The 27,920-nt window shown below is 44.3% G+C and overlaps 1 protein-coding gene across 1 annotated transcript; it reads right to left on the bottom strand.

The window, feature by feature from the left end:
- Positions 1-16,089: 16,089 nt before the first annotated feature.
- Ppp1r3b (protein phosphatase 1 regulatory subunit 3B) lies at positions 16,090-27,884 on the bottom strand. Its single transcript, XM_036209155.1, has 2 exons — positions 27,202-27,884; positions 16,090-20,249 (listed from the first exon to the last, which is right to left on the bottom strand). The coding sequence occupies exon 2, from the start codon at positions 20,219-20,221 to the stop codon at positions 19,361-19,363; it is 861 nt and encodes a 286-aa protein (XP_036065048.1). The 5' UTR covers positions 20,222-20,249; positions 27,202-27,884; the 3' UTR covers positions 16,090-19,360.
- Positions 27,885-27,920: the final 36 nt, after the last annotated feature.

Raw genomic sequence — 27,920 nt, 5'->3', positions numbered from 1 at the left:
ACCTTCCCCCCATCCCCTCCCCTCCATTCCCATCTCCTCCAGGGCCAAGACTCCCCTGGGGATTCATTTAAACCTGGTGGATTCAGTACAGGCAGGTCCAGTCCCCTCCTTCCAGGCTGAGCAAAGTGTCCATGTGTAAGCCCCAGGTTCCAAACAGCCAGCTCATGCACTAAGAACAGGTCCAGGTCCCACAGCCTGGATGCCTCCCAAATAGCCCAAGCCACTCAACTGTCTCGCTTATCCAGAGGGCCTGATCCAGCTGGGGGCCTTTGGTTCACAATTCATGTGCTTCTGTTCATCTGGCCTTTCATCCCTGTGCTTTTTCCAATCCTGGACTCAACAATTCACGCTCCCACAGTCCCTCCTCCTTCTCGACAACTGGACACATGGAGCTCCACCTGGGGCCTGGCTGAGGATCTCTGCATCCACTTCCATCAGTCACTGGATGAGAGTTCCAGCCCAACCGTCAGGGTGTTTGGCCATCTGATCGCCAGACTAGGTCAGATCAGGCTTTCTCTCGACCACTGCCAGCAGTCTACAGAGGATGCTTCACTGTGGACCTCAGGGGACCTGTCCAGCACTCTGCTCACTCCTGTTCTCATGTGGTCCTCATCCATCATGGTCTACCATTCCTTGTTCTCCCTTTCTGTTCCTGATCCAGCTGGGATCTCCTGCTCTCCCAAGCCTCCCTTCCCTCAAACCTTGCCCTTCATTTCTCCCACTCCCCGTCCAGGTTGTTTATGTAGATCTTACCCATTTCTCTGTCATTGGGTGATCCCTGTGTCTTTCCTAGGGTCCCATTTTTCTAGGTAGCCTCCCTGGAGTTGTGTAGCAGTCTAGTCATCTTTGTTTTACATCTAGTATCCTCCTATGAGTGAGTACATACCATGTTTGTCCTTCTGAGTCTGGGTTACCTCACTCAGGATTTTTTTCTAGATCCATCCATTTGCCTGCAAACCTCATGATGTCATTGTTTTTCTCTGCTGAGTACTACTCCATTGTGTATATGTACCATATTTTCTTTACCCATTCTTCAGTTGAAGGGCATCTAGGTTGTTTCCAGGTTCTGGCTATTACAAACAATGCTGATATGAACATAGCTGAGCAAATGTCCTTGTGGTATGATTGAGCATTCCTTGGGTATATGCCCAAGAGTGCTATAGCTGGGTCTTGGGGAGATGGATTCCCAGTTTTCTAAGGAAGTGCCATATTGATTTCCAAAGTGGCTGTACAAGATTGCATTCCCACCAGCAGTGGAGGAGAGTTCCCCTTGCTCCACATGCTCTCCAGCATAAGCTGTCTTCTGTGTTTTTTTTTTTTTTTTGTTGTTTTTTGTTTTTTGTTTTTTTGTTTTTTATCTTAGCCATTCTGACAGATGTAAGGTGGTATCTCAGAGTCGTTTTGATTTGCATTTCCCAGATAATTAGGGATGTTGAGCAATTCCTTAAATGTCTTTCAGCCATTTGAACTTCCTCTGTTGAGAATTCTCTGTTTAGTTTTGTAGCCCATTTCTTAACTGGACTGTTGGGCATTTTGAGGTCTAATTTCTTGAGTTCTTTATATATTCTAGATATCAGCCCTCTGTCAGATGTGGGGTTGGTGAAGACCTTTTCCCATTCTGTAGGCTGTCGCTTTGTCTTGTTGACCGTGTCCTTTGCTCTACAAAAGCTTCTCAGTTTCAACAGGTCCCATTGATTGATTGTTTCTCTCAGTGTCTGTGATACTGGTGTTATATTTAGAAAGTGATCTCCAGTGCCAATGCATTCAAGACTACTTCCTACTTTCTCTTCTATCAGGTTCAGAGTAACTGGATTTATGTTGAGGTCTTTGATCCACTTGGACTTAAGTTTTGTGCATGGTGACAGATATGGATCTATTTGCAGCCTTCTACACATTGACATCCAGTTATGCCAGCACCATTTGTTGAAGATGCTTTCTTTTTCCCATTGTACATTTTTGGCTTCCTTGTCAAAAATTATATGTTCATAGGTGCTCGGGTTATTGTCAGGGTCTTCAATTCGATTCCATTGGTCCACATGTCGGGTTTTATGCCAGTACCAAGCTGTGTTTATTACAGTAGCTGTATAGTAGAGCTTGAGGTCGGGGATCGTGATGCCTCCAGAGGTTGTTTTATTGTACAGGATTCTTTTGGCTATCCTGGGTTTTTTATTTTTCCACATGAAGTTGAGTATTATTCTTTCCAGATCTTTGAAGAATTGTGTTGGTAATTTGATGGGGATTGCATTGAATCTGCTGATTGCTTTTGGTAAGATCGCCATTTTTACTATGTTAATCCTGCCTGGGATGATGGGAGGTCTTTCCATTTTCTGACATCTTATTCAATTTCTTTTCTCAGGGACTTAAAGTTCTTGTCATATAGGTCCTTCACATGCTTAGAGTAACCCCAAGTATTTATATAATTTGTGGCTATTATAAAGGGTGATGTATCTCTGATTTCCTTCTCAGCTTGTTTGTCTATTGTATATATGAGGGCTACTGATTTTTTTTTAGTTGATCTTGTATCCTGCTATGTTGCTGAAGGTTTTTGTTAGCTGTATCAGTTCCTTGGTTGAATTTTTGGGGTCACTCATGTATACTACCATGTCATCTGCAAATAGAGAAAGCTTGACTTCTTCCTTTCCAATTTGTATCCCCTTAATCTCCTTATGTTGTCTTATAGGTCTGGCTAGAACTTCAAGTACTATATTGAATAAGTATGGGGAGAGGGGACAGCCTTACCTTGTTCCTGATTTTAGTGGTATTGCTTTGAGTTTCTCTCCATTTAATTTGATGTTGGCTGTTGGCTTGCTTTAGATTGCCTTTATTATGTTTAGGTATGTTCCCTGTATTCCTGATCGCTCCAAGACCTTTATCATGAAGGGGTGTTGGATTTTGTCAAATGCCTTTTCTGCGTCTAGTGAGATGATCATGTGGTTTTTTTTCTTTGAGTTTGTTTATATGGTGTATTACATTGACTGACTTTTGTATGTTGAACCACCCTTGCATCCCTGGGATGAAGCCTACTTGATCACGGTGGATAACTGTTTTGATGTGTTCTTGGAGTCTGTTTGCCAGTATTTTATTGAGTATGTTTGCATCAATGTTCATGAGGGAGATCGGTCTGTAGTTCTCTTTCTTTGTTGCATCTTTGTTTGGTTTAGGAATCAGGGTAATTGTAGCCTCATAGAAGGAGTTTGGTAATATTCCTTCTGCTTCTATTGTGTGGAACAATTTAAAGAGTATTGGTCTTAAGTCTTCTTTGAAGATCTGGTAGAATTCTGCACTGAAACCATTTGGTCCTGGGGTTTTTTTTTTTTTTTTTTTTTTTTTTTTTTTTTTTTTTTTTGGTTGGGAGACTTTTAATGACTGATTCTATTACCTTAGAGGTTATTGGACTATTTAAATGGTTTATCTGGTCTTGATTTAACTTAGGTATGTTGTACCTATCCAGAAAATTATCCATTTCTTTTAGATTTTCCAGTTTTGTGGAGTAGAGGTTTTTGAAGTATGACCTGATGATTCTCTGGATTTCCTCATTGTCTGTTGTAATGTCCCCCTTTTCATTTCTGATTTTGTTAATTTGGATGCTCTATCTCTGTCTTTTGGTTAGTTTGGATAAAGGCTTGTCTATCTTGTTGATCTTCTCAAAGAACCAACTCATTGTTTCATTAATCCTTTGTATTGTTCTCTTTATTTCTATTTTATTGATTTCAGCTCTCAATTTGATAATTTCCTGGCGTCTGTTCCTCCTGGGAGACTTTGCTTCTTCCTGTTCAAGGACTTTCAGGTATGCTGTCAAGTCACTAGTGTGAGATTTCTCCAGCTTCTTTATGTGGGCATTTAGTGCTATGAATTTTCCTCTTAGCACTGCTTTCATAGTGTCCCATAAGTTTGGGTATGTGGTGTATTCATTTTCATTTATCTCTAGGAAGTCTTTAATTTCTTTCATTTCTTCCTTAACCCATTGGTGATTCATTTGAGCATTGTTCAGTTTCCGTGAGATTGTAGGATTTCTGTAGTTTTTTCTATTGTTGAAATCTAAATTTAAACCATGGTAGTCAGACAGAACACAGGAGGTTATTCCAATTGTTTTCTATCTGTTGAGATTTGCTTTGTGGTCAAGTATGTGATCGATTTTAGAGAAGGTTCCATGGGGTGCTGAGAAGAAGGTATATTCTTTTTTGTTTGGGTGTTATATTCTATAGATATCGATTTAGTCCATTTGAGCCATAACATTAGTTAAGTCCATTATGTCTCTATTAAATTTCAATTTGGCAGATCTGTCCAGAGGTGAAAGTGGGGTGTTGAAGTCTCCCACTATTAATGTGTGGGGTTTAATATGTGATTTAAGCTTTAGTAATGTTTCTTTTACATATGTGGGTGCCCTTGTGTTTAGGGGGTAAATGTTCAGAATTGAGACTTCATCTTGGTGGATCTTTCCTGCGATGAGTATGTAATGTCCTTCATCATCTCTTTTGAGTGATTTTAGTTTGAAGTCTAGTTTGCTGGATATTAAGATGGCTACACCAGCTTGCTTCTTAAGACCATTGATTGGAAAGTCTTTTCCCAGCCTTTTATTCTTAGGAGGTATCTGTCTTTGAATTTGAGGTGTGTTTCTTGTATGCAGCAGAAAAATGGATCCTGTTTTCATATCCATTCTGTTAATCTGTGTCTTTTTATAGATGAATTAAGTCCATTGATATTAAGGGATATTAATGACCAGTGATTGTTCGTTCCTGTTATTATTTTTATTATTTAGTGATAGTGTGTGTGTACTTCTCTTCTTTGGGGTTTACTGCTGTGGTGTTATCTATTGCCTGTGTTTTCATGGGTGTATCTGCCTTCTTTAGGTTGGAATTTTCCTTCTAGTGCTTTCTGTAGGGCTGGGTTTGTGGCTAAGTATTGTTTAAATCTGGTTTTGTCTTGGAAGGTCTTGTTCACTCCATCTATGATGATTGAGAGTTTTGCTGGGTATATTAGTCTAGGCTGGCATCCATGGTCTCTTAGTGTCTGCATTATATCTGTCCAGGTCCTCTGGCTTTCAAAGTCTCCATTGAGAAATTGGGTGTTATTCTGATGGGTTTGCCTTTATAAGTCACTTGGCCTTTTTCCTTTGCTGCCCTTAATATTCTTTCTTTATTCTGTACGTTTAGTTATTTATTTATTATGTGGCGAGGGGACTTTTTTGGGGGGTCTAGTCTGTTTGGTGTTCTCTAGGCTTCTTGTATCTTCATAAGCATTTCCTTCTTTAAGTTGGGAAAGTTTTCTTCTATGATCTTGTTAAATATATTTTCTGTGCCTTTGAGTTGGTATTCTTCTCCTTCCTCTATCCCTATTATTCGTAGGTTTGGTCTTTTCATGGTGTCCCAAATTTCTTCGACACTTTGGGTCATGACTTTGTTGGCTTTAGTGTTTTCTTAGACTGATGAATCTATTTCTTCTAACGTATCTTCAACACCAGAGATCCTTTCTTCCATTTCTTGCATTCTGTTGGTTATACTTGCATCTGAAGTTCCTGTTTGTTTACTCAGATTTTCTATTTCCAGCATTCCTTCTGCTAGTGTCTTCTTCATTTTTTCTATTTCCCTCTTCAGGTCTTGGACTGTTTCCCTTGTTTTTTCCTGATTTTCTTTCAGGGATTTATTGTTTTCTTCTGCTTTAATTGTCCTTTCCTCTAGTTTTTTATAATGTTCTTCCCATTTTTTGTTTGTCTGTTCCTCCACTTTATTTTTGATTTGTTCTATATAAGGCTGTAGCCTCTTCATGATGTCACTTATAAGGTTGTTTTCTTCTTCTTCTTCCATTCTGTGATGTTCAGGTCTAGCTCTGGTCCAGATGGGAGTTCCGGGGCAGATCCTACTCTTTACTCTTGAGGGGGCTACCACCCAGCTCCCAAATAATCACATGGAGACTTCTTTCTTGTGAATTACTGGCCTTAGTTTGGCATATTTTTACTCAGCTTTTCTTAAATTATCCTGTGTATCTTTTGCCTCTGGCTTTTACCTTTCTTTATTTCTGTATGTCTTTTCTTTCCTTCTTATTGTGTGGCTGGCTGTGTGGCTGATTGGCTGGCCCCTGACATCCTCTTCTCCTTCTCCTTTTTCTTGCTCCTCCCTCTTCTTGTCCTTCCTCTATTTATTCTTTCTACCTGCCAGCCCCACCTATCCTTTTTCCTGCCTTTCTATTGGCCATTCAGCTCTTTATTAGACCAATCAGCTGTTTTAGACAGGCAAATCAACACAGCTTCACAGAGTTAAACCAATGCAACTTAAAAGAATGCAACACATCTTTGCATCATTAAACAAATGTTCCACAGCATAAACAAATGTAACACATCTTAAATTAATATTCACAACATACTATATTTTATATTTTCTATATACTATATTCTGTATAAATTTCTGTATAACTGTATATCCAAAAATTTAAATTAAGAATGCAATTTTATGCCAGGTGGTGGTGGTGCACACCTTTAATCACAGTACTCAGGAGGCAGAGCCAGGCAGATCTTTGTAAGTTCAATCCATCCTGGTCTACAGAATGAGATTCAGGACAGGCACCAAAACTACATGGAGAAACCGTGTCTCAAAAAAAGAAAAGAAAAGAAAAGAAAAAAGAAAGCAATTTTATTTAAAGTTACTCAAAAGAAACTGAAGAGCTGATATACAGAATTTGTATTCTGAAAAGAAAATGGCAAAATGCTGACCAAAGAAATTTAAAAGCCCAGACAAATAAAACATACTTTGTGTTCATGGACCAGAAGATTCACAACAGTAAATATGTCAGTTATTCCCAAGTTGATTGGTAGATGCAATGCAATTTTTATCAGAATCTCAGCATCTTTTTTGTAAGGATAAAATTGTTCTAGGGTTTATATAAAAAAAAAGCACAATAGTTCCTAATAGACTACCTATAAATATACTACTTTTCTATGGTGTTTGTTTGCTCTTTGGGGACAAAGATGCAAACACAGCTCTATGGAGGAAAGTCCGTCTTTTCAGTAAAGGTTCTGAGGCAGGTGGATAGCCAGTTAATAAGACTCAACCCTAGTTCATAAAAATTCCCAACTAAAAATAGGTCAACACTTACTTGTTTTAATGTATTTTATTATTTTTTGAAGACTTCATGCATCCATACACTGTATTTTGATCATAGTTACCCTGTGTTCTCCCTTAACTCCTCCCACGTCTACCCTCCATTTCCCGACTACCTCCCAACTTTAAGTTCTTTTTTTAAACAACTCACTGACTCTAATTTGTGCTGTCCATATATTCAAGTGTGGGAGGCCATTCTCTGGCATATGGTTGATCTACTAGAATCCCCAACCATGGATCATATATTTAAATTTAAAATATAAAAATGAAAAATTCTTTTCTCCTAAAAAATTTGTGTGTCTGAGTGTATATCGCCTGTGCACCACTTGAATGCCTGGTGTCCAAAGAGGCCAGGGGTGAGCATGGGATCCCTTGGAATTGGAGTTACAGCCAATTGGGAGCTGAGAATCGAACCCAAGATCCTCTGGAAGAGCAGTCAGTGCTTTTAAATGCAGAGCCATCACTCCTGGGCCCCACTAGAAAACTTTTATAAGAAAACATAGAAGAAAACCTTTAGTCTCTAGGACTAGGCAGAATCGTTATATTGGCACCAAAATCATGGATCCATCAATGGGAAAATTGGTACTGTAAGCCTTCAGCTCTGAGAAAGTCCATGAAAGGAGGATGAAGAAAGGGTGCAGACTGGGGAAAACATCTTGAAGCAACGTATCTGTTCAAAGGGCTAGTGCCTACACTATATAAAGAACTCCCATAGTCAACAGTGGGAGAAAAACAAAACAACCAATCAAAAATGCTCAAAATATATGAAAAGACATTTTTCCCCCAAAGAAGATGTGCAGATGGTGAATGAGCCCATGGCAAGATGTTCAGCATAATTTTCCAGTCACGACACATGTGTCAAAAGTACTGCAATAGAAACAGGTCACAGCACCAGACACCAACAAGGATGCAAGAACATAGAATACATTACTGATGGCATTATAATAAGATACAGTCTGCTCCAGAAAAGTCTGGCAGTTTCTTATAAAAACTAAATACAGGCTACCATCTGACCCAGAAACTTTACTTTTGAACACTTGCCCTACAGAAATAAAAAAAAAAAGGTATATTTGCAGATCTACATATGAATGTCTATAACCTCTATTCAAAGGAGCGTCAAACTAGAAGGAAATCAAACACTCTTCCACATGTTAACAAATAAGCTGGCACACGCGTGCAGTGGGATGGTCCTCAACAAGGAGAGAAACCAACTCTCAACACAGAGTATGGAGAAATCTACAGGACCACATGCCGAGCAGAAAAGACCAAGTCCCATGGGTTATACACGGTGCGATTACACTTATATTACATTCTTGGAATGATGAAGAAGCGGTGAGCAGTTCGGCAGCTGCCAGGAAATGGATGAGAGAGGATAGGCTTGAAGGGGAAAATGTAGGGAGGCTGTGAAGGACCAGCCTGAGAGATCTTTGTTGTGAAAATGTTTTATATCTACCTGGATTCCTGTCACCAGCTTGATTATGACTTTGCTTTACGGCTTTGCTGGTGGAGAAAAGTAGGAATGAGCTGGGTGGTGGTGGTGCACATCTGTAATCCCAGCACTTGGGAGGCAGAGGCAGGCGGATCTCTGTGAGTTCGAGGCCAGCCTGGTCTACAGAGTGAGATCCAGGACAGGCTCCAAAGGTACAGAGAAACCCTGTCTCAAAAAACCAAAAAAAGAAAAAAGAAAAAAAAAAAAAGGAAAGAAATAAAGTAGGAATTTGCTCTATAAATGGAGTCTCACTCCATCACTTGTTCCAGCTCCATGTAAAGCAACAATGACCTCAGAGCAATGGTTTCATTTTGAAAACAGAAACACACCATCTCCAGCTGAGTTTCATAACAGAAAAGAAAATGGAGTGAAGTATGTACAATTTGGGGGAAAATTAGAGTAACCATTGGTGGATTCTAAATAGCTTCTTGACACAACATGTCTTTTTCTGTCTACACTCCCTAGAACACGTGGTCCTAATCACAACCTGGTGCACAGAAACACCCAGAACCTTATGTAATGTTATTAGTATGAAGCAGAAACTGCCTTGCCAAGCAATTTAATTTATGAATGTAAATGAAAGTCACTTATATACGACTCGAAGAAATTCATCTGCGGTTCTGTGAAATAGTTTTTGGAAAGGAGATGATACTTATCCTGGATACTACAGCCAGAACATAACTGGAGTCTGCTTGCATGATTTGAACAGTGTCCTCCAGCAGAGATTCTGTTCAGCATGTTTTTTTCGGACATCCTTCAGTTGATTCACAAGCCTAGGAGTCAGGGGTGGTGCCAGGTTCTCACACCGGTTTCTAGAGCACAGAAAAGTTAGGGAGTGCCTGGAGGAGGGGACGCATGCTGTCCCGTCTCCTGTAATGCCTATGTTGGGCCATTCTCTTCTATTTTTGGTACCAGGAATTGAACCCAGTGCTCTGCCTCTGTCATCCTCCTCACCCCCAGCCAGGGTAGCTCCTTTTCTATTTTGCCTATTCTTGTGTATCTCTGTGTTTCCTGTGCTTTTTGTTTGTTTGTTTGTTTTTTTTTTTTCCATTCTAGGGTTTTTTGTTGTTGTTTGTTGTTTTGTTTGTTTTATCTTGCCCGTTACTTTTCTAAAAGGAAAGAAGGCATGGAGTTGGGTGTGTGAGGAAGTGGGAGAATCAGCAAGGCGTTTGGGGGAGGGGAGCTACGATCGGAATAGATTGTATGAGAAAATTATTTTTCAATAAAAAATGAATTAGTTCAAGAAAAGATTCTATTGCTTCATGGAGTTGGAGGAGTACCAGCTACTCTGGGCTGCGTTCTCTGAGGCTCAGCAATGGTTACAACTGGGGATAGCATCTCTGCATTCTCTGATTGGGGAGAAGGGTTGAGACAGGGAGAGGGCTCTGTCAGGGCACAGCAGCAGGAGTGACTTTTTCCCTGTCTCCTGCCCCAGCCCCAGGCAGCAGAGCATCCCTTCCCTGTTGTCCTGGTGAGGACAGGGCACTTTCCGACTAGAGGACTTCTGAAGAAATCAACCATTCCAGGGCAGAAAAGCCAACTGGTGCAGAAGGAATCTTTGCAAGAAGAGACATTTCCTTTGATTTTCATGTCAAAGTCTCTCCCTCTCCCCTCCCGCCCTGCCCTCCCCTCCCTTCCAGTCTTCTCTCCACTCTTCTCCCCTCCCCCTCCTATCTCACCTTCCCTTCCCCTCCCCTCCCTCCCGTCCCCTCCTCTCCTCCCCTTCTTCCCCTTTTCTCCTCCCCTTCCCCCTCCCCTTGCCCTCTCTTCCCCTCCCCTCCCCCTCCTCCCTCTCTGGTATAATACACGAGGCCTTTAAGGTATGGTGGTTCAATGCAGTAAAGTGATTGACCAGTTGATAAGGAAAGCACCTGCAGAATTCACGTTAATAAGGGTTTGCTGCATGTGCAAATGCGCAGAGCTGGTTCTAAAGTTGATGCAAAGACATTTATTTGGGTGGGAGTGTCAGCACCAGGCTCAATAAATAAGTGACCATTGGCAAGTGTTAATTTATTAAAAATAGGGAAGGATGAGATTTTAAGGGTGGTGGGGATAGAGTATTGGAACGCACAGGATCCCGATCAGAAGAGGGTGGGGCTAGGTGGAGGAAGGAAGGTATGTGGGTTAGTGGGTGTCACTCTGACACACACGAAAACCACCTGCAAAGCGGGAACCTCAGCTGAGGAACTGCCTACATCAGATGGGCCGGTGGGCGTGTCTACGGGACCATTTTCTTACTTAATGAGCGATGGGAGGGGCCTCAGGCCACTGTGGGCTCTGCCACCCACGGCAGATGTCCCTGGGTAACAGAAGAAAGCAAGCTGAGCAGGCCCTAGGCAGCAGGGTTCCTCCTGGCTCGTTCTCCTCAGGTTCCTGTCCTCAACTGTGGACAGTGACAGGGACAGGGACACCAAGGACCCTGGCGTTCGTCACAGCAGCAGAAGGGAAGCAGGACCGAAGTGAATCAGCTGACACTGGGAAGGTTGGTGGGGGAAGGAATGAGGGAGGACAATGGCTAAGGGCACAGGGGTGTGAAAACGCCATGACCAACCCGTTCATTTCTATGCCGACTTAAAAGTAATAAAATAATTCCTTTTGGAGGGATGGAGTTGGAGTTTCTCTGTATACCCTTGGCTGTCCCAGAGCTTGTTCTGTAGACCAGGCTGGCCTTGAACTCACAGAGATCCACCTGCCTCTGCCTCCCGAGTGCTGGGATTAAAGGTGTGCACCACCACCAGCAGCAATAAAATAATGTCTAATAAAATGGTATATATTAATAAAATCAGTAGAATCTTAGCTGGCTGGTTTCACATCTAAAAAAGACCAAGATGCTTGAGAAAGGCAATGGGATCAGGGGCTCTGGAAATGAGCCTGGCGGACGGAGTGATTTCTCACCCGCCCCAGTAGTGCACCTAATGAAGAGCAGTATTCCTTTTCTTCCAAAGAAGTCTCAAAAAGGATGCTGCAGATGCAAGCCTGCTTTGCTGGCGTGCTTACTTTTTGATCTAGAAGGGACTCCTCAAGATCTTGCAAGTCCCCTCAGCACTAATAAAGATCCTCCTGGCATGACAGACCACCTTCATGACTTGGGTGGTGGTCAACCATTTCAGAAGAAGGCATCAGGGTGAAGAAGACAGAACACCTGTGCCCTCACCTCATGGCCACCAGGAAGGAAGAGGAGTTGGGGGCAGGAGGATCTAGAGGCTTTGGAGATGGAATCACACCTTCCTGGACTCTTGGGTACATGAGGTCCCTTGAATTTATCTGGGCATAAGCTGGCATCCATAGCTAACAAAATTCTTGACAGCACGTTGGAGTGACTACCTGAGTCTTGGATCTGAAATACTGCTAGGCTCCAGTGTCTGTCCACAGCACTCTCCTGGGAGCTTTGGCATTCCCTCAATGTTGGGCACAGGGCTGTGGCAGGATGGGGGAGGGCCATAGTAGGGAAGAGACCCAAACCATTAATAACCCCTTTCTTGCTAAACACGCTACTGTTAAGAGTAAATTGACTATAATTTCCAGAGGGCTTTTGGCTATCAGTACTACAATTAGGAAACAGAAAACCCAAGCAACAGAAACATACCAAAACCACAGGCTAAACCACCACTCTGCTACAATAATTCACCCCACCCCACCCCCACCAACCCCCAAAGATCAGTATCCAGCCAGAACAGATTCCTGTATGCTACAGCTGCAGGCAGCCTGCATTCTCCAAAGGCTCAGGAAGAAAGTAACCTCCTGACCCCTCTCTTCAACAACGTCACCTCTCATGTCTTCCTAGGACTCTTCACCAGAAGAGAAATTCTGAGTACAGGACAAATTCGTATTTATCTTGTTTATATATGGCTCATGAGGAAAGGACTTTTTTTTTTTTTTTGCATTTTTACATGTCTTTCAAATGAAAAATAAAGAATAGGCAAGTAGAAACCACACCTAAAATATATACAGCACTGTACCTTGTAGAAAAAGCTTGCCAATTAACTATTTACCTGGCTGCTAGTCTTTAGAACAGTGGTTCTCAGTCTTCCTAATACAGTTCCTCATGTTGTAGTGACACCTCCAACCACAAAATTATTTCAAGGTTGGACATTTAGCTCAGTGGTAGAGCACTTGCCTAGCAAGCACAAGGCCCTGGGTTCGGTCCTCAGCTCTGAGAAAAAAAATTATTTCGTTGCCATTTCATAACTATAGTTTTGCTACTGTTATGAATAGTAGTATAAATATCTGATATGTAGGGTATTTGGTATATATGACATCCAAGGGGTCATGACCCACAGGTAGAGAACCACTGTCTTAGAGCTCTAGGTAGACAACCAACATTTGAGATCATTACTGATATCTTGGGCTCCAAGTCTGCATCCTTGCCCAATCTCTGTCAAATCTAAGGTCCAGTCCAAGGGAGGCATATCAGTGTTTGTAGGATGACTTTAACTCAAGCATGGAGCTTGCCAGATGACTCCCTTGGGACAGCATAAGTTATATATTGAGTGTCCCTTGCTCTCCTGCTCCAAGGATGATGACAGAGAAAAGAAGAATGGAGTTTGGCCAAAGCTTTTCTGTCTTACACTGCTGTGGTAGTTTGAATGAAAATGGCCCACATAGGACCTCAGGGAGTGGCACTATTAGGAGGTGTGGCCTTGTTGGAGTAGGTGTGGTCTTGTTGGAGGAAGTGTCTTACTGGGGGTTGGCTTTGAACAATTCAGAAGCTCAAGCCAAGCCCAGTATCACTCTCTCTTCCTGCTGCCTGCAGACCTAGATGAAGAACTCTCAGCTACATCTCCAGCACCATGTCTGCCTGCATGTCACCATGCTTCCCACCATGATGACAATGGACATAAACCTCTGAACTATAAGCCAGCCCCAATTAAATGCTCTCCTTTATAAGAGTTGCTGTGGTCATGGTGTCTCTTCACAGCAACAGAAACCCTAACTAAGACAACTGCAATAAGGGCGGGAAATATGAAAGCTAAGAATCCCACTTCTCTCTTGGAACCTTGGTAGCCACAGGCTTCATTGGTTGTTTCTGTCCATCAGTCATATCCTGGTGTCCCATAAGGCCATTAAAGACATATGAATTTTCTTCTACTTTTTATGCTTACTTGTCTGTGGTCCTAGTACAAGCAAAGGAAGTCCTTGGGAGGGTTGACCTTGCCTATTTCCACTTTAAAAATGGAGTGGCTCCACCAAGAAGCCCAGTTATTCATATCTCCAGATTCCTCTCAGTTCTGCGCAACTGACTTGTTCAGGGATTGATTAGAGAGGACAAAACCAAACATGTTTCCTTCCTAATGAACCCTGAGAGGTGAGGGAATGTTACCATAGCCTCCATCTCTTTCCCTACAGACCATCAGTTCTCAACATGTGGGTCACGACATATCAGATAATTTATATTATAATTCACAACAGTAGTAAAATTAGTTATGATTTTATAGTTGAGGGTCACCACAATGTGAGGAACTGTATTGAAGGGTTGCAGCATTAGGAAGGTTGAGAACCACTGCTCTAGACTGTGTTCTCTGCTGTTTTTTGTAGCTTGAACAGTAATGACTGCTGTGGGATGTTCTGTATGTTAAATGTGTTGCTATGATTGGTTAATAAATAAAACACTGATTAGCCAGTAGCCAGGCAGCAAGTATAGGTGGGACAAGGAGAGAGAATTCTGGGATGGATCCACCATCCACCAAAGTACTCTCAGAGTACGTGTGTACAGAGCACAACACACACTGTGGAGTGGTTGAAAAACCATTGTGTCCAGCTTTGCATAGAGCAGCTGGGCAGCCAATGTCCAGCTGAATGGTTCAGCGTAGGGCATTTGCAGTTCTGGGGACATTGTTTCTCTTTTACTTCCCGTTTTTACCCCAGTCATCTTAGAGATAAGATGACAGATTCACGTTAATAATTATAAAACTCTACTGAATTTCGTATTAGTAAAAAGCAGTGTTGCTTTGCCTTCCAATTTCTGTGATGGCAACTGTGGGCAGAGTTTAAATTGTGTTGATTTCACACCGTTGTGACAAATGCCTGAGAGAGCAACTGGAAAAGCAGGAGTGTGGTGGTATTGTGTTCCCCGAAATATTGTGCATGCTAATAAACCTATCTGGGGTCAGAGAACAGGACGGCCACAATATTAAACATAAATAGGCAGTGGTAGCACACATCTTTAATCCTAGCATTCCAGAGGCAGAGATCTACCTGGATCTCTGTGTGTTCAAGAATATAGCCAAGCATGGTGACTCTCACCTTTAATCCCTGAAGACCAGAAACTAGAAGCTGTTAGCTGGTTAAGCTTTCAGGCTTTGAGCAGCAGTTCAGCTGAGATTCATTCTGGATAAGGGCTCAGAGGCTTCCAGTCTGAGGAAACAGGATCAGCTGAGGTACTGGCAAGGTGAGGTGGCTGTGGCTTGTTCTCTGATCTCCCAGTGTTCACCCCAATAACTGGCCTCAGGTTTGATTTTATTAATAAGACCTGTTAAGATTCTTGCTACACAGGAGAGACTTCTTTTGGTTCATGGTCAGTCTACTCTACTGTCCTGGTCCTTTGGTGAATCAGAACACCACAGTGGAAAAAGGTGTTGGGGTCCCAAGTAGCTCACTTCAGGGCAGCCAGGACAGAGGGGGAGAGACAGGAAGGTGTGCCCAAAGGCTCATTTCACATTCAAGCCGTGGCAGCGATGGATAGCTGGAGCCTATGGCTGCTTCTGCACGCTAGCCGGACCATTTTTGTCCACCCTACCATCCCAGGGCTGTGCTGCTGTGGGCTTTCCCCAGGGAGGCTGAAGGCTGCAGGCATTTGACCCCTCCCCCTTTCTCCTCCATCCATTCTTTTGAACTTCCTGAAAATCTTTTAGGGTGCATGTCTGCTGTCCAATGGGAAAGGGGGAGGCCACACCGGCAGATGGCGTCTTTCCCTGGATACTGAGTCTGTGGGATCAAGCAGTTCAAAGTTGTGACAGCCACAGGTAGCTTACCCATGGTTGTCCGAATCCACACAGATGTCTACCCTACCCTGCATAGGCTCTGAGAGGGAAGGAAGAACCATGACCTTGGGAGATTAAGAGGGGTCCAGGACAGTAGTCCCCCCTGCTCTCCTCCCTGGCTCTGGACTATGGGTGGGAAAGGCTAGCTCCTGCCTTCACTGCCAAACAGCCTGAATCAATGGGCCCCGCCCCCTCTTGCAAGCCTTTCAGCTTTCCCACATCCACTGAATACAACCTATAAACTTTATTTTTGCCAGAGCTGAGGACCGAACCCAGGGCCTTGCGCTTGCTAGGCAAGCGCTCTACCATTGAGCTAAATCCCCAACCCCACAACCTATATCTTAAAAACAAACAAACAAACAAACAAAAATCTAACAAGATGTGTACAGAAAACAAAACACATCTCTTCCTCCCACTCCCCCACACTGACTTTAAACTATGGCTCTCCTTCCTCAGACGCTAAGAATAAAAGCATAGTTTCTTTTTTTTTTCCTGTTATTTATTACATTTTTGCTTTTGAGACAGATACAAACCAACCATCCTCTTCCACACACACAAAAACATCCATTCTTGTGATCTTTAAAGTGCATTCCCCCTCTACCATTGTGTACAAAAATATTTCTTAAAAACATGCAGAAGTTTTTGGACAAGGCACTTTGAGGCATACAATAATGACAAGTCGTCAGTTGAATATTCACATTAAAGCAAAAGTGTGACATTATCACATGTAGAGTCTAGAAGTCCTCGTGCCCCAGGGGGCTCTGGGAACTAGCAGCAAAACCGTGGAAACACTCACGACTTTGCCGGTTGAGCTGGGGTTACCCGACAGCCTTCAGCAGGTGAAACTATTATTCCTTTACTTCCTATCCTCCACTTCAAGAATGCTGCCACATTGTCTCTGGAAGATCCCATTATAGGTGCTATCCCATGATTTCTGGAACATCTTATCCCATTTCTGTGATCATGCCAGGAGACACAGGTAAGCAAAGACCTTTCCAGAACAATGAGCCACCCAGCTTACATCTCAGGAATGAAACAACTGCAACCGTTGGCTCAAGTTGCTTCCGTTTCTGGAGAACTACAGACTTCCACAATTTCTTATTAGCTTTCCTACAACGAATTCTTACAACACTCAAATGTTTCTTGCAAGAAACATGGAAAACTTGTTTAGCATATAACCTTTTATAGCTCAGCTTATTTATTGTAGCCGTTTTGGAAAGGCACCCCAGGGAATATGGGGAAATAAATACGAAACAAAGACGGAGTTGCTTTCTCTTCCTGAATTATAGTGTCGGGAATGGACACTGGGGTTAGGGTCCATTCATCACCATAACCAAGAGTTTCGTGAAGGCAGATGTCCAGGTCAAGCTTGCAGGGGGTTCTTCAAGCAAGAGGCCTGTCACCCTCTGAGATGTGTAGGTCTGTCTACACTCATGAACTAAGAACAAAGCACAGAGTCTCTCAATGCAGCTCCTGAGGCTATCTCAGAGTCCTGGGACAGACTGGGTCAAAAGGAGCAGGACTGTGTTGGAGGCAGAAAACAGAAGATTCTTCAGAGTCTCAGTGAGGGAAGTCAGGCACACGGGCTGTTTTGGTGGGAAGGGTCTTGGCAAACAGGTGAAGACATGTCCTCTGGGCTGAGCAGTGGGGTGCACATCCAGGTATGCTGGCTGGGGACTTTCAACCAGTGCCCCTAGCAAGAAAGCTGAGGCAAATCTGGGTAAAAGGGGCGGGGGGGTTATGTCTGCTTCAGGAGGGATACACAATGTGGAATTACCATATTTCATATTTTGACATGGAATGTCTGAAGACCATCATTCCACACCACTGAACAGACTTCATTCTGTAGTCACTGGGGGTCCTTTTCTTCAGTCGGACACTCTGTAAGTAACGGTGCAGCTGGCTGCCTTACAGCATCAGGTAAAGAATACTTCTTAGCATGAGATAAACCATATAACCCATAAGAGATCAGTTTTGCTTGCGTCCAATTTAAATCTAGCAGCTCCAATCACTGTAACCGGAACATTTAAAGTACATCCATCTAGCAGATATATGGTATGCTTAGATAACACACAACCCCGCTCAATTTCAGCCTGACTTACGAACATTGATTTGCCCAGATATCAGCACGCAACCCCAGAGCACTGCCCATCTGGGAGGGCCACAAAACACAAAACACAGATTACAGACTAGTACCAGTTTTAGGGTTAAGAAAACCAGGCAAAAGAGGACTTAAAAAGTCAAAACACTTTAGACTTCAAAAGTGAAAAAAAAAAAAAAAAGATAAAAAAGAAATCACACATGCTAGGATCAAAAACATTTGATACCTGCCTGCTGCCAACATACGAAGCCAGAGGACACAGGGTCCTGTCCAGCGCCCCTCCCCTCCCCGCCAAATCCCATGAAGCTCTATACCTCTTTCCCTCTTGCCTCAGGGAAACCTCGCTTTTAAACAGACATTTTTTTACCAATCTTCCAAAACAAAACAACACTCCTAGAGTTCTACAAATATGCATGCAAAAATAGTTTTCAAACTTCCCTATAATTTTAATTTGCCCAAGAGAAAATCACAGGTTTTGGGGGACCATCCATCAGTAACAATACCAGGAGTCTCAAAACCCCACTTGATAATGCACTGTAGTCCAATATGGTTGAGAAAAACATTCATCTCTGATACCTCAGAGTTGACAAACATTTAAAATAACATAGAAAAGCTCGAAGTTTTTCTCCCCTCTCCTTTACAATACACACCATAAATAAAAGCTTCCAGTCAATGTCCTTGAGTGCTTGTAAAGCATCCCAAATATGACTGTACACTGCAGACAAATCTAAGCATTTTCTGGAGGCTTCCAGGGTGTGCCAGACATGCCGTTTGAAAGTCTCAGACGCCGCACTGAAACGGACGGTCCAGGAGAAGAGAGCTAGGATTCTCCTATAACTAAAGCAGCTCACACACCAGCCAGGCAAGTGAAGACAGATCTAGTCCTTGAGACTTCCGGTAATTCGGGGTGAAACTGAGTGCTGAGAAAGCACCCCCAAAACGCAAAAGCTAAAACTTGTGACCCACCATGTCACCATGCTGTGTACCCTGTGACTCCACATGGAGACCAGTGACTTTCCAGTAACTGGTGTGTTGTTCTCTGTTGGAATATAAAGAAGAGGTCAGGAAGAGGGGGGAAGGAAATGCCTATCCCAGCCACAAACTACTTGTTTGCCTTTAATGATCTTGTCAGGATCACCACAGGCTGGACTGTGTGGGAGAAGGGAAATGCAGAGCATGAGCTTTCATAGAAAGAGGCTGAGGCCTCCATCGCTCTTCGGAAGCTACAGGGTATCAGGCCAGTGGGTCACAGAGCTGAGATAAAGGTGGCTTCGAGGACGTGTGGAATGAAGGCAACATGTGGGAAAGCGTGGGTGGGGTGGGACCCCGAGGTCAATGGTAAGGCTGGAGAGGGCTGGAGACTGGTGGCTTCTGGGTGACTGACTTTCCACATGCAAGTGTGGAGGAGAGGCCTGCTTCCTCCATTCTTGCCAACTTGGCTCCTCTTCTCCAGACCACCCTGGCACTATCCTGTGCATTCTTTTGTGGCCAACCCGGATGCCACAGAGGACCAGCACACCTGCTGTCCTCTGAGCAAGAAACCAGCCATGATGCAAAACCGTTTGGACTCGCTGGTTTACAAAAAAGGTGAAGAGGATCCTATCTTTTCAAAAACCATGCCTAATGGCAGTTCAACTTCACGCTTGTCTTGCCTTCTCTACTGCATCTGGGTCAGTCAGACTGTCAATTGCTGTCACTAGTAGTAGGGACCCAGCTTTTCATATCCCAGGTAACTTGGCCACTCTGGGAATAGGCCGTAGGAACACCGGGGGCTTCCAAACTGGTCAAAGGATATTCCCAAGTCCGGTCCATTGTACGGCTCAATCATTCCCTGAGTGGCCTGGAGTTCAGCCCGGATGATCCTGTAATTTTTGCCTTTGTTGCTGTCCCAGTATGCCTGGCCGTTACACTCGTAGCAGACAGCAAACTCTATTCTTTCGTAGGACTGAATTTTCTCAGGTAAGCTGATGTCAAAGGAGAACGTGTCCCTGTCTGAACCAGCATACGTGTCCTTCACATACCGACAAGGGAAGTCTGTGAAGCTTTTCCAGGTGTCAAACGTCATTCTGATCTTCACAACCTTCTCGAATGCCAGGTTCTGGACCTTCACGGTGCCTGCGATGGCTTTGTCCTTCAGCACGCAGTTTTCGAGGCAGACGCGGTTGGTCTGAAGTCGGTTTCTGAAGTCTAGGTAATCTGCCGAAGGCTGCGGGAAATCCAACACAAAGCTCTCGCTCTCTGCTGTCGTCAGACTCACCAGGTTGTCTAGGAGCTCGGTGATGTTAAACGGCATATCTAGTGGGTCATCGAATTCCGAGAACACTTTGACCATTGTCAGGGCCAGCCCCTGAGTGTCAGCGAAGGACACCCGCTTCTTCACCTTCTTCTCCTGCACCGTGGGGGCCACCATCCCGCTGGCTTCATCCCCGCCGCCGCCACCGCGCTGAATACAAGGTCTCAGCGGCTTGCTCAGCTTTGGGGAGATCTTGAAGGTGAAGCGCTCCCTGCGCAGAGAAGGGGCCATGCTGCTGTAGCCGCACTGTATGTCCACGGCCATCACGGGGCTAGACGAGCAGGCTGGAGTTCTGGCCAAAGGGAGAGGAGAGAAAACAGTGAAGAGGTCAGAGAGATGTTTAAACCCCTCGTCCCCGGCAGAGGCTGACAAACAATGTTGCCTTTCATCTGGATTCACACTCCCACGCGGGCTCACAGGACACAGGTTTCAGGGCAGATTGGGGTGGCGGGTGGGGGGCAGGCGGATGGAAAGAGAAGCTAAGGTTAAAACCGACCAAGAAAAGAGCGTGGGACTCAATAGTGTCAAGGCTAATTCATGGTGTTTTCTCTGCCAGGATGTCTTGGGTCCTCCTGTATGCTAATACACCACAGAGAGGAATGAGAAAGTCATTAAGAATTAGGGTTTCCTATTGTTTGCAGAATTACTCATTTATTTGACTGAAAGAACCCCCCCCCCTTTTTTGTGGCGTATATACGCCACAGATAGCTGATCTTACGATTATATTTGGTAACCACTGCATACAATTATTTGACAAGTAAAACTTGTTTCTATTTTAAGGCTCAGTGAGTAAAGGTGTCACCACCAAGGCTCAGGACTTCACTTCAATCCCAGAGACCCACATAGGATGGAGGGAAGCAGTTCCCCTTTGACCTTTAACCTGTGCACCAGGCACACATGGACCCACACTCATAAAAAGATGCAACAAAAATTGCATGTACGCACTGGGGAATGGCTGACACACTTAATGTGCATTTCTTCACATACTTGGGAGGTGAGGCTATTTAAAATCTACTCTAAGCAGTTTTCAAGGGTACACTGTTCTTAACCATTGCAGCCGCCATTCTATTTCACATTCAGTGTCTTGCCTCTTTTAAATTCTACCTAAGCATGCACATTTGTCTTTCTGTGATTGGCTTGTTGCACTTAGCGCAGTGCCCTCCAGGCTTATCTCCATGTTTCCACAATGACACCATTTCATACTTGTCTCTAGGAACAGCACTCTGCTGTGCATACATCCCACATGTTCTTTGTCCATTCATCCACTGAGAGACACTTAGCTAGATTTCCCATCTTGGCTATGAGTGGTGAATATGGGATTACGGACGTCACCTCAGTGTACTGGTTTCCTGTCAGTATGCACCCTAGAGCAGGATCGCTGGATCACACAGTCATTTTATTTTTGATATTTCTGAGAAAACACCACAGCATTTTCTGTAGTGGTTGCATTAATCTGTATTTCTACTACTTTAATCTTTTTGAAAGAGAAGCATTTTAACAATATAAAGTATGAGCTCTTCATGTCTTTAATAATAAATACTGACTTAATCTAATACAAAAGCATAAAATTTATAGCACAAACATTGACTGGGTGTTTACCATGCATCAGGCATTATGCTATTATACACTGGGATTCAATGATGAGAATGGACACAGACTTATTTTCACTGAACTTATGGGAGTTCTATGTTCTGGTATATCTTTCTTTAGGAAAAGGATGAGCAGTTTATTTCTTCCCTCCCTCCCCTCAGGAGCTGAGGACCGAACCCAGGGCCTTGTGCTTGTTAGGCAAGCGCTCTACCACTCAGCTAAATACTCAACCCCCAGTTTATTTCTTTATACTTTGACATACTAGTAGATATTTGCTTTTTATATAGGTGATAAGAGTTGTCACCAGGTGGTGGTGGCGCACATCTTTAATCCCAGCACTGGGGAGGCAGAGGCAGGTGGATCTCTGTGAGTTCCAGGCCAGCCTGGTCTACAGAGTGAGTTCCAGGAAAGGCGCCAAAGGTACACAGAGAAACCCTGTCTCGAGAGAAAAAAAAAAAAGGGTTGCCATAAGAATTAGAAGCAGCTGGGTGGCGGTGGCGGCGGCGGCGGCTCATGCCTTTAAGTTCCAGCACTTGGGAGCCAGAGGCAGGTGAATCTCTGAGTTCAAGGGCAGTCTGTTCTACAGCATTTCAGGATAGCTAGGGAATACACAGAGATTCAGTCGAGAGAGAGAGAGAGAGAGAGAGAGAGAGAGAGAGAGAGAGAGAGAGAGAATAAAGAACAACTGTATAAAACCATGAAGGAAATGTAAAAGAGGCTCACAAACATGCAAACTATCCAGCCTTAAAAGTAATTTAAGAAACCCAAATGGAAGTTGGCTGTGGGGATGTTCGCTTGTAACCTCAGCTACTCAGAAGGCTGGCAGAGGGAGACTGCAGGTTCGATGATTGCCTGGGCTGTGTAGTGGAAGTCTTTCTATAATTGATTAGCTAAATTGAAAACTAAAGGAATTTTATATTGGAAATGTCTGTTTTTACCTATTAGATGAGGAAAGAATTATAAGACTTTGGGGAGGTTGAGACAGGGTTTCTCTGCACATCCTTGGCTGTCCTGGAACTCACTCTGTAGACCAGGCTGGCCTCGAACTCACAGAGATCCGCCTGCCTCTGCCTCCCAAGTGCTGGGATTAAAGGTGTGCACCACCACTACATGGCTATAGCATTTTATTATCAAAATTGGTATAATCTAAGTGTTATCATTTCTATTCTAATGTTACATAAATGTCATTTACCCTAAATAAGTAATTAAAATTTACAGAAATTAATAAGAGAAATAATGAGAATGTCTACTAAGGATGCCTCATAAAATCAATTGTACCATATCCATATTATTTAATTATATACAACTAACTTCATTATTTGAAAAAGTATTTAAATGGCATGGAAAATATTTATTTTCATTTTGGACTTCGTTTTTTGGGGGGACAGCATCTCACTATATATCCTGGTTGACCTAGAACTAGATATATAGACTAGGCTAGCCAGAGATCTGCCTGCCTCTGCTTCCCAAGTGCTGGGATTAAAGGCATGGGCCACTGTGCCTAGATAAAATTTCATCATGTATTGTTAATGTGAAAAGGAGGAGACAAAATTGTACACAAATAAAGACACAAGAATAAATACTGTGTTTACAGAAAAATGAGCAGAGATAAAGTATATTTCCATTAGTTTTGTTTCCCCTGGTTTCAGCTCTTTACGGTCAATAGTACTTCAAAAATATTAAAATAAAAATTGCAGCCCCGGCTGGTGGTTGTACACGCCTTTAAGCCCAGCACTCAGGAGGCAGAGCTGGGTGGATCTCTGTGAGTTCAAGGCCAGCCTGGCCTACAAAACAGATCCAGGACAGGTACCAAAACTACACATAGAAACCCTGTCTCTAAACAAATAAACAAAGGAAACCCCCAAAATTCCATAAGTAAACAATCGTTTAAATTATGCCGCACTCATTCTGAGCTACATGAGGCCCTCTCATCCAGTGGAGACCTGATTCTTCCTCGGAAGCCAATCGTCCTTCAGTCGATAAACCCATGATAACATACGCCACCCACCCATCAGAGACTTAAAAGTCATCTCGGGTATCAGACACTAGCAGTATTACAATGTTGTTGGTGATCAAGGAACCTGTATTTGACTTAAGAATGACCCCAGAGTACAACAGCAGTGACGTAAATGAGGTATTTGGGCATATAACATGGTAAGACAGTGTGGAACCATGGAGCAGGGCTGCAAGGTGAATAGAAAATGCAGAGATCACAGGGCAGTGGCGGTGGCACATGCCTTTAATCCCAGCACTTGGGAGGCGGAGGCAGGAGGATCTCTGTGAGTTCGAGGCCAGCCTGGTCTACAGAGTGAGATCCAGGACAGGCTCCAAAAGCTACACAAAGAGACCCTTGTCTCAAAAAGCCAAAAAAGATAGATAACAGGGGCCATTTTATGGTTAAAAATGTCAGACTATGCATGTGACATATTTCCTTAAAGTTGTTTCCTGCCGTGTGTTCCCTTATACCTTCTAAAACAATACTGCTTTTTCTATAATCAGAAAAAGAAGCCAACCTTAAGAAAGCATTCAAAACCACCCTGACACTTACCTCACTAAAGCCGCACACCTTTTTATTGGTCTCCCTATGACACTTAACAATGGTCTGAGCTGAAGAAGCCAGTAATAAAACCTGGATTGAAGTCTCAAATCTGAGACTGTAGGTTCCAAACATCTATCTGCCTTCTTCCGGCTAAAGTGAGAGGCCAGGCCGGTAAAGGTGTTATGGCAGGGAGGGGCCTTGCTCACAGGCCTCCATGGCTGCCTGAAAAGTGAAAACTTTTGACAAGTTGCTCATCTTTTTTTTTTTTCTTTTGAGACAGGGTTTCTCTGTGTAGCTTTGGAGGCTGTCCTGGATCCCGCTCTGTAGACCAGGCTGGCCTCGAACTCACAGAGATCCACCTGCCTCTGCCTCCCGAGTGCTGGGATTAAAGGCTATGCCACATCTTTTGGCAAGTGCTGGAGGCCCTTGCATTTGACTGGGTAAGCACTCTTTCTTTCAACTTCTGAATCTGATTAAACAAATGTACAATGGAAAAAAAAATGCCAGGCAGTGGGGGGGGGGGTGTCCATGCCTTTGGTCCTAGCACTTGGGAGGCAGAGGCACGGCAATCTCTGAGTTTGGAGCCAGCCCATTTTTACAGAGCTGGTTCCAGGATAGCCAGGGCTACAGAGAGAGGGGGGGGGGGAGATCAGGTTCCCTCTTTACATTTTTTGTTTTTTTTTTTAGTTACATTGGTTTTTGTGGGTGCACAAAAGAAGCCTGGTTACCCTGTTTTGCCTCTAAATCTGGGCACTCTCCCAAGTGGCCACGGCTACAGACTTCTTGTACCCACAAAACCAATGTCTCACTACTTCCCATCTAGTGAAGGAAGTCATCCAGTAAAAAGTTTCTGAGCAAATTTGCTGGGTCTGCTCTTATGTCCATGCACAAGACTGTTCCTAGAAAGTGAAATTCTGACTGAACTGGCTTCCAAGTGATCAGTGAGCTGACTAACTTTTTTTTTTTTTAAACAGAACTTATTAAATTACTGTTAGAAATATTCCTTCTGTTTCAACCTTAACGTGGGTATTTTTTTGCACCCTTTATGCATTAAAACTGAACACCAGTCACATCACAGCGCATGCTCCACATTCCAGAGCTTCTCCACCGCCCACTCTTAAAAAGCTGGGAGTGAATGGGGGAGCAGAAGTCTCTCCTCTGCTAGACACTTCCTCCTGGTCCGAGTCAACACAAGTGTCCTCTGCAGTTCCCCCAAGCTCCAGGACCAGCCTCAGCCACGCTTTCCTGAAAGTTTTTGAAGTAGCTTGTTGGAAAACGGTGCAAAATTGTCAAGCTACTGTGGAAGCAGAATACCAAAGCAGAGAGATAACTAGACTCCTGTAGCCCTGGAAAGCACTCTCCTGGGTTCGAGTTCTACAGGTTCAAGATTGGAGCTGAAGTCGTTGGTGAAGTGGTTGGACCCCAGGATGTAAATTTGCCAAACTCTAAGAACAAGAATTGAGGTTGGAGAGATGTTTCTAATCCGAGCCAAGGCTAAGGAGAATACCCAACTGGCATTTTCAAGAATAAAATGTGCTTTCTTTGCAAGACTCTTCCATGAAAGGCAAACATGGTTATGATGGCCCAGGAGTGACCACTGGGACTCCTGCCCTGGGAAATTGCATCAGCAGGCCTCATTTTTAATGTGTGTCGCCATCCCTGCAGCTTAAGGACATTTACCCTTGTGGCCTCTATCAAGGGTATGATGTGAGGTCGTCCTCACAGAACATTCCAGCTTTTATTAACCTGACTCTCATCCAAGATTCGGTGTGCTAAAGTGCTTTGTTTGACTTGAGCTTTTGTGTCGGTCAGTTCAAGATGTCCCAACAGACTGTGACAGCACTAATGGACACTTAGAAGTACCCCCAGCACCTGAGACAGTCAGGCAATAGTTAAGTCCCCTAAGGGAAGCACCTGGACACATCCACACCCATACATGCTTGGCTGTACCTCAGGCATCTGCTCCCTCCAGACCCTGGCTGCTCCAGCCTTACCCTCTACTGAGGAAACAAGCAGAGACAGAGAAAGGAAGCACATTTGAGCCGGTAGAGTGTGAGAGAGGATTCTGGACACTAGTTTCAGGACAGGATCCTGGGAGTACAAGGTGTTTCTCATGGACAGTCACAGACTTTGCTTTTACAAGGATACCTCAGGGGTTAACTAATTCTGATGAAGAACTGGGCCATGTTTTTTTGGGACCCTTGCAGAAATACCTTCCCTGTTCTCGTGAAATAACGTGGTCTCTCAAGATACTGGGCAGTCTTAGAAGTCCAGTGATATTTAAGATTGACAAGACTGAACAGAGAATAACCCCATGACTTTCCTCATTTCAGGCAGTTGAGTGACTGAGTTTCTGGTTGTGCCTTTCTTCTGAACCTCTTTCTCTCTGACCTGAAAACCTGATTAACAATAACCCACCAGCAACGCTACATTAGATAAATATCCACAGCCAGGTTATCCCTGGACACCACCATCCACTCCCACCCCCTCCAGAAATTCTCTGTTCTCTTTCCAAATATTTAGCTGGTACTTTACACGTAAAAAGTTGACATTGTCTCCCTTTTGTACATAGACCCTAATTATTCCAGCCTCAATTTGTACCCCTCAATCCTTGGAGATAAATGTTTGTGAACAGAGCTGTGTAAAGAGGAGTCAGACAACTTTTGAGACAGTCCTCACCACCTAATAATGTCCAAAGGCACCACGGAGTGCTGGCCTAAGAAAGTCCCTGCCCAGCTGAAGTTTAATAAACGATCTCTCTGGCATGGGGGTTCTCTCCTGAGGTCCAGCTCTGACCTCCTGGGTTGCTAACAGGGCTCTGACGGTTCTCTTTCCACTGACTTTCCCCTAAATGGCCCTAGTCTACTTCTGTGGTCCTATAGCCGGCTCCAAAAAGCTCTCTCTTTACTGTTTCGCTCGGTGCCTGCCATTCACTGTTCTGAAACCACTGTGCGGCTCACAGTCTTTTCTCTGGGTTCAGAAAGGTGTCTGCGAACAGGTCCCTGCGGGGGCAGGTCAGCGAGTCCCGCTCCCACCAGCCGCTCTCCGACGGTGATGTGCCTGCATCCCTCCCCCAGTCTCCCCGCGAGCCGGCTTCGCCTGGGTCTGCACCTACCTGTCCCGCCGCGCCGCAGCCCGGGCCCCTGCTGGCTGGCCTCATGGGAGAGCCTGTGAGTGGTGGCAGGAGTGACTGCTGCTCCTGATCTACGTGAGCGTCGGAGTGTCCCGGAGGCAGGGCCTGGGCTTAGTTCCCGGAGACGACCAAGGAGGAGGAGCCCAACTTATCACCCCAGGGCGGGACCTGGCGACGGGACAGCCCAGGCCTGAGCCGCGCCTCGCGAGCACCCCCGCGCGTTCCCGGGTGGATCTTGTCCCCCCAGGCCTGTCGCCCTTGGAGACCCGGGGCTACTCAAGGTGTGCGTGCCCTTGCTCTTGTGCAGCAAAGGGCGATCTGAACCGAAGTAGGGATAAGTTCCCCACAACTTGATGGAGTCAGGACTTGGAGATAGTTTTCTTACACCTATCTCGTCGTAACAGGGGGTCCCGGCGACTTGTATCTGGGCTCCAGATTCCGCCGCAAAAACCTCTAATTATCCTCCAGAAGTGTCAAATCTCCTGTCGGGGATATGCCATGTCAGAACTTGCCACATCTTCTGTTCAGGACAACTTCCCTGGTCACGTTTTGCGGGCTAATCCCGCTCGGGGGTCCCCTCTAGGCTCCATCCCAGCTCGGGTCCCTGAGATGTTTCACCACGTGGAAGCGACGAGCTATCCGAGCCCAGCTAGGGTGTTCTGCCACCTGCGTGTCACTGTAAGTGGGACGACAAATGGCAG

This window comes from Onychomys torridus, chromosome 17 (genome assembly GCF_903995425.1).
Source record: "Onychomys torridus chromosome 17, mOncTor1.1, whole genome shotgun sequence".
NCBI classification, from domain to species: Eukaryota; Metazoa; Chordata; class Mammalia; order Rodentia; family Cricetidae; genus Onychomys; species Onychomys torridus.
This window is presented reverse-complemented; position numbering and strand designations above follow the sequence as displayed.